The sequence below is a fragment of the Siphateles boraxobius genome, unplaced genomic scaffold, assembly GCF_051911475.1.
Source record: "Siphateles boraxobius isolate OS27281-9 unplaced genomic scaffold, OSU_SipBor_1 6, whole genome shotgun sequence".
Lineage (NCBI taxonomy): Eukaryota > Metazoa > Chordata > Actinopteri > Cypriniformes > Leuciscidae > Siphateles > Siphateles boraxobius.
Window position 1 is genome coordinate 22,412,683 of NW_027509186.1, and position 13,029 is coordinate 22,425,711.

At 36.2% G+C, this 13,029-nt stretch overlaps 1 protein-coding gene across 1 annotated transcript in view; it reads left to right on the forward strand.

Annotated features, from left to right (window-relative positions):
* Positions 1-464: 464 nt before the first annotated feature.
* Positions 465-13,029, forward strand: part of LOC143716069 (cytochrome P450 2M1-like) — a 53,512-nt gene continuing 40,947 nt past the window's right edge. The window contains 3 exon segments of the mRNA XM_077208209.1: positions 465-753; positions 12,419-12,581; positions 12,818-12,967. Coding sequence (XP_077064324.1) covers positions 562-753; positions 12,419-12,581; positions 12,818-12,967 — 505 coding nt within the window. The 5' untranslated portion in view covers positions 465-561.

Consider the following 13,029-nt stretch of genomic DNA (forward strand, 5'->3'; position numbering starts at 1 on the left):
TGCATTATTTTGTAGTTCATTATTCAACACGCCGTTTTAGTTTAGGCTATAGAGATATTAAAAACTAGAAACTTTTAGTTCCCTAACCGCTTTTGAATTGGAACCGGTAGGCCTATCGTTCAATTCTATGACTGCTGTGTTGCGTTCCGTCCAAGATGGCAGAACTGCAGCTCTGCGCATGGGTGCGTTTGTTGCAATGGAACGTTCTATTGAGTTTCGCCTCTTGGTAGGCCTACTTCTATACTCTTTAGTGAAAGGGTTAAAAGAATGGGTGCGATCACGAGAAAACAAAACAAAAAATAATAATATTTGCATCTTAGGCTTCCGTACTTTTTTGACTGGATAGTTAAAAACATACATATAATATATATTATATGTCTATCATCAAAAACACCTATCCCAGTTTGAAAACGGCCCAAAATTGGAGAACGCCCCCTTTTGTTGCACAGAGATAGCCTACCTACACTGTGCTCAGTATTGCGTTACCAAATTCAACCTAGCGTCAGTTTTGGTTACTTTCTGCGATTCGGCTCAAAATAACAGTCTAGTGAAATTTGAAGGATGGATATATTGTTGGCATTGAAGACAAATGCAGTGTCTGTTGTCATGACTGTCTTGGTTATGTTATTGCTGTGGAAGATTCGAGGAAAGCAGAGCAGTTTTGGGCGGCTGCCTCCAGGACCCCCTCCGAATCCACTGCTGGGAAATTTATTTCAATTTAATTTCAAGGAAGCCTACAAATATTACCTAGAGGTTAGTTGGCCTATTCATTAACATAATTCAATATAATTGTCTGCTTGTATGATTGTGTTCAAGGCTTACAAAGATGCTAAGGTAGCCTGTAGTGTTACTAACACCTGTGATGGTAAACTAGTTAACCATTGAGTGCACACTTCACAGAATACAAAAACGTAATGAATAAAATAAAGGATAACATAAATAAATACATACATATATATATCTTTATTTGTATTTATTTATATTATACTTTATTTTATATATAGGCTATATATGAAGGCCTATATATATATATATATATATATATATAGGCCTTTATATATATATATATAAACTACATTGTCTTTTGAGAAAAAGAAGAAGAAGATAGTTCGTTCGATTATAACTCTATTTATGCCGTATTCTCAGTCTCCTTTTTCACGCATTGACACTGTCCTATGGGAAGAGTTATGAACATGGAGCCATTCTATGTCCACAAAACCTCTCTTCAGCTTTACTTTCGTATGTTAGCATTAATAGGCTACCTGTTTCAGGGGTGGTGTAGCAACCGTCCAATAATGAGAATATAGGCCTACATCATAATCTGAGACAAAGAGAAAAACAAGTTAATCTATTGCAACTTTCTCATTTGCCTGGTGGTACCCATATCTGGGCTGCTTTCCAAGAAACACACAAACATGGAGAGCACATTCAAACAGAGGGAACAAGAACAGCTTCTTCCCTCTCCCCCTTGCAGCCTAGCCCTATATGGTTCAGAAAAGTCAGGGAGAGTAAGAGGTTTATTTTATTTAGCTATACATCTAAATAAGCAAATTACAGTGTAGCTAGTTTTTTACAGGCTTTGTGAGGTGCATCTGCTCCACCGTTACTAAGGTGAGCGTCACTATCCTGGGATTTCTGAACCCCTAGAGAAGTTTAAGAGGGCTGAAAGTAGCTCCCTGTATTTCTGTTGCTCAAAGATTATTTTCACCTTTTCACACACTGAATTGCTGTGTGTAGCACTTCAGTGCTATCCAGAGCATATGAGCAGAGTGGAGCGGTGAGAATCTTAGCTCGTCGCTCACCGGAATGTTCATCCCTCCGCTCCCCCGCTCAAAGCCACATCAGGCCGCTCCGCTCATTATCGCTCAACGAGTTTCGCGCTCCACTCAAATCGACTTTGACTTATTTTGACTTGTATCCATTGTACACGCAAACTGCTGTAAAATTAAACGAATAAATGGACTTAATAATATAAATAAAAATTATATAAACAAATATATATAAAAAAATATAAAGTTTTAAAAGTAGCCCACATTAACTATTAGGCCACACATTTGATAACCGTTTTTTTGCGCAGCACGCACGATTAACTTGGCTAATATCAATTGTAGGGTAGACTGTGTAGCCTGCAGTTGAGACATGAGAACAGTTGAGGCACCTTAAATAACTTGCCTGCGCAGCAAGCACAAGTTGTGATTTTTGCTGTGCAAGTGCATGTGTATTAGTGTCCTCTTTGATCGTGGGAAATTTGAATAACGGACGCATCTCCGATCCGTAGATATCAGCAAAAGTTTTTTTTTCTAAGATAAGACTTTCACTTCACCATGCACAATCCACAATGAATATCCATATGTGACTGTTAGACGTAACTGGTATCATCACAAACGTTATTCTGTGCCCTTAAAACTGGCATATTTCATGGTATTGTGTCATCCAAGGTCATAGCAAAATCTAGAGAAATGTGCGAGGTGGCCAGACACACTTGTCTCAGCTGTACCCCGCGACAGAGTTCTATTAGGACACACAGTTTAGTTGTTCAGTGTTATGATAAAAGGTTAAACGTCCTAATTAGACAGCATAAGACGCAAATGAAAATAAAATTTGATATTTGTGATATTTAAACTGTGTGTGAATATATTAAATATATTGTTCCTGTTTTATATATTTTAACCAGTGCTAATTTAAATAAAATGAATGAATTTAAATGGATGAATAAATAAACATGTTGCCCAATTGTTATTTTCTTTATTTGTCTTTATTTATTTAGGCCTATATATGCGATGAACGTTTAGTTACCTTTACATCGTTAAAAATGGGTGTCTCAACTGTACCACATATGAAATTTCATGTGGAATTTCATGTGGAAATTCACTTCTTTTCAGTGTCTATTTTTGTGTGAAAAGTCAAAACGCAAAAAGTGTCTTAACTGTACTCAGTCTACAAAAAACTGCTGTAAAATTAAACGAATCAATTGGCCTAATCATATAAATAAAAATATAAAAAATGCTACATCCAGCTCTCTTTTTCTCTCTCTTGTTATGTGGTTGGGCCTTTGCTGCAGTGAAGAAACTTTTGAATTCCTCAACCTTTTTCTCTTGTTGCTCCTCTTGCTCTATCAAATAGGTCTACTAATTCACGGACGACACAAATTAAATAAAACGAGCCATTTGACCTACTTGAATGACCCTCAAAATCTGGGCATACAGCAAAACACAGTGCAGCCGTGTACGATGATTGATCAGAAAATTACTTTTGTCGCTTTGTTTGAAGAAACATTTTAATCAGCTGGTGCTTGATGACTATTAAACAACCCTCAATTCGGTAATGATGCGATATTGATATCACGTTTTAATTTCAACTCAATGCGCTAAAGGTCTATAACTGAACTTTAACGTCTTCATATTTGGTAAAAGTTAACTTAAAGCCTTACTTTCTAAACGCTTTTTACGGAACTTGTTGCGAACATTCACTCATCCATATGTTTAAAAAATATATATATATTGGTGTAATTAATAGAATTCTCTCTGGCGGTATATGCATAACTTCTCCATGACTTTACTTATGATTCAATGACGCTTTAATCCTACGTAGCGGTTTACGACGTTATGACGATGACACCCCTATTATAGCCCCTATGTATAATACAACTCCTCCTACGGGCGGGTGAGCACTATCAGTTGTCCTGATAAACTTTACACAGAGCCCAGCCTCAGTTATCGCACGCAAGCCGGTTTCTCCTAACTGTTTGTGTGTGTGTGGTGGTAACGCTGCTAAACCTGGTTTCGACGCTACAGACGGTTGCTTCAAATGGATTCAAAATCGTAAAAACGCTGACTGTTGGGTCTACTGCTACATCTCATTGATCAGAAGTTGAAGGAACATTTGGTTGTTACATGGCCTGCTAAAGCTTGCTTTGACATTCCTGTTTGTTTGAACCTACCACAAACTAGTCTTCTACGACTCATCATAGTATTTGTCCCAAACAGGTGCGGGTTAAAATCACAGCCTCAGACTATTCAAGGAACACTCGGGGCTATTCTGCGCCAATTAAAAGACGAGCCATTCATCGGTACTAAACTACAAGAAATCAGAGACAAGCTTTTGGACAAAATTTTGTGCTGGATATTGAAGTGTTAGATAAAAATAAAGGTAATAATTAATAACAAATACTTTAAATCAACATGAAACCATAATATTAATAAAATATAAATGTAATATGATTACGGTTTGAAAATAACTTCCATAATATTTTCCTTTAGTAAAGCCTGCATCACCCAACACAAAGTTTTGCGTTTGTGGGTGAGACCTCGCAAAGATTAAACTTTCTCGAACATTGCATGTTTGCACTATGCCTGAAACTTAGTAATCGACATGCATTTCTGTAGGTTTGTCATATTGCTGATATTTGTAGAAATAAGTAAAGTAAATTTATAAAACAAAAAGAATCAGCTAATGGCCTTGTGTCAGAACACAACACGTATGTAGATATGCATGATTTTAACTTTTTTATTCTAACTTTAAGGCTAGATTATACTTTGAAAAGTGTAAAACAGTATTTGATTTTGGGGGGTAGCTGGAACATAGTGTCATTTAGCTTAATCTTGGGTTTTTAATCTTTTGGTTTGAAGTTATGACTTCTGAAGATCTCTCATGCGTAGATTCACTCGGTTGAAAAATTGAGTTTTGTAATTTACACATCTGAAATTAAACTTATGGTAGTTTTTTATAAAGTATTTTATTAGCTAAAATCAATGTCTTTTTTCATAAATATTTTCTCATTGGTGTAAAATTACCTTTGCAAACGAACTGACTTATTCTCGTAAGCAAAGAATTTCTTATCTTTATTTACATGGTACGGGTAAGTCCATGGAGGGCTCCATGTCGTTCTGCCATCTTGAAAAACTATAATAGCATAAAGGGACAAAAAGCACTAGCCTAGCTCAACTAGCCAACCTTTTCGTTCAGAGCCGGCTGACTGAAACCATCTGAAGCGGTCAGTGAGAGGCGCTTGAAAGGTTGCACTACACAGTACTTCATAATGCAATCCTCGTAGCCGTGATAAAGCATACAAATTAATTTAAAGGGGGGACGTGTCCGGCAAATTCAAAACGAGGGTAAATATGGGGATAGCTTTTCCCAGGTGGATAGAGCTAAGGAAGGAGAAGTTGTCTGCTTTCTTCTCGACCGGTAAGTCGATGTTACGGTCTAAATTACAAGCTTTTTCATTCTGTGGTTGTGTAATTCATTATATAGGCAGCATAACAGTAGAACATGTATAGTTAAACTCGATGAAGTGCTTTTGGATGACGTGTTGTCATAGCTTCTTGGCAGATAACGGCTACCGTAGTTGCAACACGCATTTGAAAAAGCGAGACGCTAGAGAGCACTATGCGTTTGAATGCAAAATATAATATCACCGCTAGATGGGAGAAATTCCTAGGCAGCGTACCATTAAGGACTAAGTTGTAGGGTATTTGACAAAAAGCCTAGAAAATCGAGGAGGTCAAAGGGCATGCTTCCCGCTATAGTATCATCAGCTCTCTCCAAAGTCTGTTCATGTGGCCTGTCGCATCAACAAAGGCTAACATTTTAAAATTCTACATATATTTTGAGTAGATAACCGATAGTATACTCTCAGTAAAGGGGTTCACCCTGTGTGTTTCCACAATGAATAAGGATAGTTCGGGAGATACAAGGAAAGTAAAAATGATCTTATACGTACAATAGATCATAGCTACCGTAGAAAAAGTAAGATCATGCTTTGAATTAAGACGAGTAAAATTAAATATTCGCTCAAGACAAACTTTACTTATTACTCATGGACCACAGAGGCACATCGTGTCTCTGAACATGTGTGGTGATTTTCTAAATGATACAACTTAATCTAAATAAGAGCAATGTAGAGTCCTGGGATTTCTTTTAAAACATGTTTCATGTCGCATGGACAAAAATACTGTTTGAAATAAGATCTAAGACGTCAAAGCACAGTTCTTGATTTATACAATTTTTTATTTTATTTTTTTAACAAAGGATGTTTAGTAAAAATAATACCTTAGGTTAAATTTATGAAAATCAATTATATCATACAGAAGTAGAAGATAAATAGAAGATACGATTTTAATAAAACTTTACCGGTTTGATTGAAACGGTCTTTTAATTTGAAAAGATCTCATTTAAAAATTTTAAGATTATGCTTTTAAATGAGTTTAATATGAATAAAACAGTGGAAAGCAGACTAACTTTGCATATGCTGTGGGGATTGTGACCCCAGAGGCTCATCTGGCCTGTCACTCCTCTCGACTCTGTGAGGGTGTGAAGCTTCATCTCACCCTGTAGTTTATCCCTGAAGGATCTGGGAGGGTTTTTGTTTATGACATCTTAAACTATTTGTTTTTTTATTGTTAGTTTCTACTACTTCTTCAGTTCTATGAAAATGTAAGGAGTTTTTATATTTTATATTTATATATATAATTTTTATATGTATTAATTTAGCTAAAACTAAGGTTAAATTGTTTGAATACATTTTGTCATTATACATTGAGTTATATACTTTATTTGATTTTATGGAACCAACTTAGTGTGTGAGAGTGCAAAACAGTATGTAAAAACAATGTAAAAATACAGTTTTCTGTGATGGTCGTGTTTAGGTGTACGGGGTAGAATATGCTGTTACAGTACAAAAATCATTATGACTATATAAATAACAATTCATTATCAACAAATCATTACAGTAATCTTCTAAAAGATATGAATGTATTAAAACTGTAAAGATTTAATGTAAACAATCTTTTCATTTTTAAAAGATCATATTTAAACTTTTACGATTATGCTTTGAAATAAATTTAGTATGAACAAAACTTTGGCTCTGGAAAGGCATTAGCAGACTAACATTACATGATGCACAGAGGCTCATCTGCTCTGTCACCCTATATCCTGAAGCTAACATTATTGTAAAGTAACGTATTTCTCTGAAGATGTGCCGGTTGATCGGAAGGAGCTTATAAGCAGGCTATCAATGGGGCTCGGCCTGAGGCATCACAGATTCAAAAAGTCTTCATTGTTGCTCTCTCACTACAGATAGGCCTATGTGGGCATTTTCTCACAGATACTACTTGAGGAATTATTAAACATTTCACACAATGTGTGAGATAACTTGTGAGAGCCGCAAATTTCAAAGTTCTTTACATGCACCCTGATAAATAAAAAAAATATAGTCAAGTTTTCCCCAGAGACCATCGATATAGCATATTTGTTTTTTTATGAATTCATTGAATAAGTTTGAAACTATTTCAAACTTTTAATGCTTATACACTATGAAATAAATTTAGCAAAACATTCACAGTCTCATTCTGATCACTGAACACACCACTCTGACTGTCAAACGCTGGTGTGAGAGAGAAATACTCTGGGGTTCCTTTCAACTTTAAATGGTCAATATGGACATCTATGTGATAGGAGCTACTTCAACCCTGGTGAAAATGTAAGAGGATTTCATTTTTTATCTAAATCTAACATAATTGGTACAGTAAATTTGTAAAATATTTATTTTAAATGAACAGAATGCTTTTCAACTTCAGTAATTTAGTAAGATTTTAAATGAACAACATGCTTTTCAACTTTAGTTAAATTAGTAAAACTATTTATTTTATATATGATATATTTTAATTTAAACACTTTTAAAGGAACACAATGCTTTTCAATGGGCTCAGGAACGTGTCACAAAAACAGATACCAGGCCAGCCACACGCTGGTGTGACCGAGAGAAAAGACTTCAGGGGAAACACACACTTGTGGGGTTTTTTCAACCATGGTGAAACAGTAAGATGATTTTATTTTTGTTTAATTTATATACTTTTAATCGAACAGCATGGTTTTTCAACTTGAGTCTGTGCCATATTTGTGAATGACTAAATGTAAATTTTATGACCATTTCATTTAAATGAACATAATGCTTTTTCAACTTCTGTAAACTTCCAACGTCCTCAGCAATGCGGAGGGAGGGGAATTACTGCTTTGACACACACACACACACACACACACACACACACACACACACACACACACACACACACACACACATTCACACATAGATGTGCGCGCTCCCTATGTTTTTGACACAGTGCAAGGTCATTCATACATTGGATTGTTTGCATTGGATTGGATTGTTGCATGGATTTTTGTGGCTCCATTTTATTCAAACTTTTTGTGTGAGATTTTATTTTATATTCTTTTAAAGAACAGATAAACTTTCACCATTTTATTTAAACTGAAATGCTTGGTTCAGTGAATAGTTCTACATTTATTTTAAACTTTTTGTGTGAGGTTTTATTTTATATTCTTTTACAGAACAGATAAACTTCCACCATTTTTTCTTATCACTTTCACAGCTGCCCTTGATAAAGCTCAGGGATATTTAGGGGATGTGCTGGTGACCAAAACACCAACTTCAAACAATCAAACTAACTGTCACCATCAAAGCCAATACATCTCAAACTAACTATCACACTTTATCTTGATCAAACTAACTGTCACATCACTTTGTAACTAACATCAAAGCTTATGTTAACATCAAAGCTTATGTTAACATCAAAGGCCAATACCTCCCTTTTCTTGATCAAATGAACTTCAAACGATCAAACTAACTGTCACCATCCATCATTTTGACAGAAGCCTTAACCGCAAGGGGCGGAACTAGATCAAAGGTCATCATCCATCATTTTGACAGAAGCTGTAACCGGATGGGGCGGAACTAGGTCAAATGTAACAGGAAGGGGCGGAACTAGGTCAAAGGTTACAGGAAGGGGCGGAACTAGGTCAAAGGTTACAGGAAGGGGCGGAACTATGTCAAAGGTAACAGGAAGGGGCGGGACATGAAGGGGAGGAACCGGAAGGGGTGGGGGAAGATCAAAGGATAGACACGCCCACCTGTCAATCAATCATTTTGACAGATGCTTCAGACTCGTGGTTTGAGCGGAGCGAAATTGGAGCGGGAAATAGGGCGACGATCCGTTCTTTTAAAAATGCTGCTCTGCGCTCAAGATCCGCCCGCTCGCGCCCGCTCCAATCCGCTCACATGCTCTGGTGCTATCTGTATCAAAACTTATACTAATCATCATCAAAGAACAATGCAATTTACATTGTTTACCCCATTAAAGCAGAACTATGTTAAATTCAAATTAGCCCCTCTAACCACCTCAAATGTATGTCATTTGAATTAAATACACATCCCAGCAAGCAATAGCCGTCATTTTATGGGGTTAGAATTCGGTCACAATTCTGAGCGCGCAAGATCACATTTTGAGCGAGCAAAGGGGCATTTCGCACGCGCGTGACCTGAGTTTTGAGGAGAAATGTTCGTCTCGCAGATAAGAAAATATTTTGAGCGAACGAAAATTAATTTTGCATTTAAAAAAAGTATTTGGATGTGCGCAGACTTTCTCTTTTGCATGTGCAAAGTTTCACTTTCTTGTTCCTTTTGTACCAGCCATACGCGCTCTCTAAGCACAGACGGCTCGCTTGCTCAACACAACCCAGCATTACAACATGTCATAATTCCAGCCAATCAGAGATGAGGCTGCTAAATTCTGATTGGCTGGCTTGAAAACCAATCACAAGACTCCCTGCATCACCGACTATGGAAGAGGAAAAAACATGGTGGAAGATGTTTATGTTTAATTTGTTTAATGGATTGAAAACTTCAGTTTAAGTTCAAGTAAACAAAAACATTCACAGCAGAGAAGTTCTGTAAAAACAACTATCATACTAAAAAAAAAAAATACTGTATTTTCTCTGCTGTGAATGTTTTTGTTTAAATAATTCCAAGGATATCAAGTAGATTGATTATTATTTTAACGTTATTACATTGCATTTCTAAGTTTATTTGATGGCTTTTTTATTCTAATGTGAGTGATGTACCGTTTTTACACACTTATTTCATTAAAAGGGGAAAAGTCTGTCCATCTTCATTTCTGAAAATGTGTTAAATTTGAGACCCCAGCTCGGTCACATTCATATTTCACTAATGTTAATTACATAACTTGCAGTTCAGAAAGAAGTTAGAACTACCACTTGAGGGGTAGCAAACACTGGGACATGCCATTATATACAGTAATAGTACGATTTTGATTTTGATTAAAAATAAGCTGAAAAAAATTTCGCTAAAAAATAAACTCTGTTCGTCGAGTGGTAGACATTTGAACTTAAATCAAGCCATTAAACAAATTAATTAAACATAAATATCTTCCACCATGTATTTTTCCTCTTCCACAGTCGGTGATGCAGGGAGTCTTGTGATTTGTTGACAAGCTAGCCAATCAGAATTTAGCAGCTGGGTTGTGTTAAAGGTGCGATGTGTAAAAATTTGGAGTATCTATTAACAGAAATGCAATATGACATCCATAACTATGTGTTCAGTGGTGTATAAAGAACTTACTTAATAAACCATAATGTTTTTATTACCTTAGAATGAGGCATTTATATCTACATAACCGCGGGAATCCCCTTCTATGAAGGTCGACATATTGTGACGTCATGTTTCTACCGTAGCCGACAGCGAACAAACAGCGCTACAGAGCGCGTTTCGTCACTACCTTGAAAGAGAAGCCGCAGAAAGCTAGAAGCTAGCCATAAACACCGTGAGTAGTGACTTTTCCCTTGTCAGTGGTGTAAAATATGTAGTTGGATTGTTAGCTGTAACTTAATTCTTCTCCCTCGCTGTGTTATGGCTTTGCTATGTGGGGATAAATGTGCTGGTTACGTTCGTGAGACAGCTGATTAGTACTCTTGTCATTGACCGTAAAACAGTTACAGGAATCACCAACCCGTCGATCTTGGAAGCATTTTAAGTCGATCGAGTTTCCAAAATCAGAGAAAAAAGCCTATTGTGTGTAGTAAGTGGTGTCTAGGGAATGCGGAGGCGCGCGCGCTGTTACAATCACGTCATTTTTGCCGCACGCACCTTTGGGCTCATGCGGACGCGTCCAGTATAAACAAGGCTTAACGCTTTAACCAGCTCAGCCACACTAACAGCTCATATTAGCCAGCTAAACTTTTACTACCCTGTTAGAAAAAATATATAGTTGCGGTCAGTCAGACCGTCTATTGTAGCCCAAATATGGTCAAAACTGATTAATTGTAGTTTTGTGGCCAGGCAGCGCATGAGATGGTTGATATCCCATCATGTTCGCATTGGTAATATCTACAAGGTGCAAGGGTTATTTCATTAAATGGTGGAATTTATTGACGATTTAGCTCTGAATTGGACGGGCTATGTGCAGTCTGCTTTTAGCCCACCCGGCGAAATCGAGGCAATCAGTGCTCAACGGCTTGGCTATAGCCCTGATTTAGACCAGCGATTAGTATAGCCAAAAATAGTCTTACAATTGTTTTTCGCACACGCAGCTTCATGTTTGCTGTCACACATAAAATACACAATCCACCATATTATTTGACTGTCTTTAATTTTAAATGAAATAAAAATGCAATTACATTTCTCAACCGCTAGATGGCAACAGCCGTACTGAGACATAACTACTGGCACCACGAGACTTGATAGTTAGTAGAGATCACTGTTCTCCGGATCGCTCCATAAACATTTCCAATGTTCACATTTTGAAACATTTTAAACTGTCGGTCGAAGAGAAGAGGTAAAATAAAGTCCTACTTTTGTCTTAAAAGTATCTGTGTTTTCGTTTTGACGTGCTCATTTTGTAACTAAATTATGAGTTATCATGTGTTGTCTGAATCGTTATGGAAATAAAGTGAACAATTAGGCTAATCGTTGTTTAAAAAAAAAGGTTTTGTATTTTACTTTTTATTTTGTCATTCTTACTATTTTTATTATCTTAAGTTGTTGATGTTCTATTTTATTTGGTCATTTTTAGGTTTTGATATTTTTGTAAGTTGTCTAAGTTGTTAATGTACTTTTTCTAAATAAAACTTTTATATTTAATTTGTTTGGATGGATTTTCATTTATGAGAACCTGTTATATTTGAGTGAAAAATTATTTTAATCCTTTAGCCATCATTTTGTTGTCTATAAGACGTAAATACGTAGTCGTTCAATAGCCGTCTAATTGATGACTAGTAATCTATTCTTGAGGTCTGGTTAGACGTCTATTAGATTTTCACTGACAGCCCAAATTCAGCCTTATTTTAGTCTAGACACATATTCACTGTTTATTAGATGTATATATGTAGTCGTTCAATAGCCATCTAATTGATGACTAGTCTATTCTTGGGCTAGGGTTAGACGTCTATTAGATTTTCACTGACAGCCCAAATTCAGCCTTGTTTTAGCCTAGACGTCTGGGCTGTGTTTTGACGGCTATTAGACGTCTTTTAGACGTAAAATTGCTTGCTGGGATATAACATTGAATGTTCCATATCAAACCATAGGCTATATCTTTTCTTCCCGTAGCTCAGTAAGAAGTATGGCTCTGTTGTCACCATCTGGTTGGCAAACACTCCTGTAGTGATCATTTCTGGATATGAAGCCCTAAAGGAAACTATGATTGGTCTTGGTGAAGAATTCAGTGGCAGGGCCAACTATCCCCTGATCATGAAGTCTACTCTTGGATATGGTGAGTTCGCTTGATGCCCAATGTTTTACATGGTTTATTTATATATATATATATATATATATATATATATATATATATATATATATATATATATATATATATACATATATATATATATATATATATATATGTGTGTATATATATATATGTGTATATGTATATATATATATATGTGTATATGTGTATATGTGTGTGTGTGTAGTAGGCTAGACCAGAAACATGTTCTCTATGCGCAGGTGTTCTGTCCACCAGTGGACACAGATGGAAGGAGATGCGCAAATTCTCTTTAATGACACTGAAGAACTTTGGAATGGGCCGCAGGAGCATCGAGGAACGAGTCAGGGAGGAGGCTGAATATCTTGTGGAAATGATAAAAAAATTTGAAGGTTTTATACATTCTTATATTCAGATTATCAGATGAAACAAACTGCAGACATAAAGTACAAAA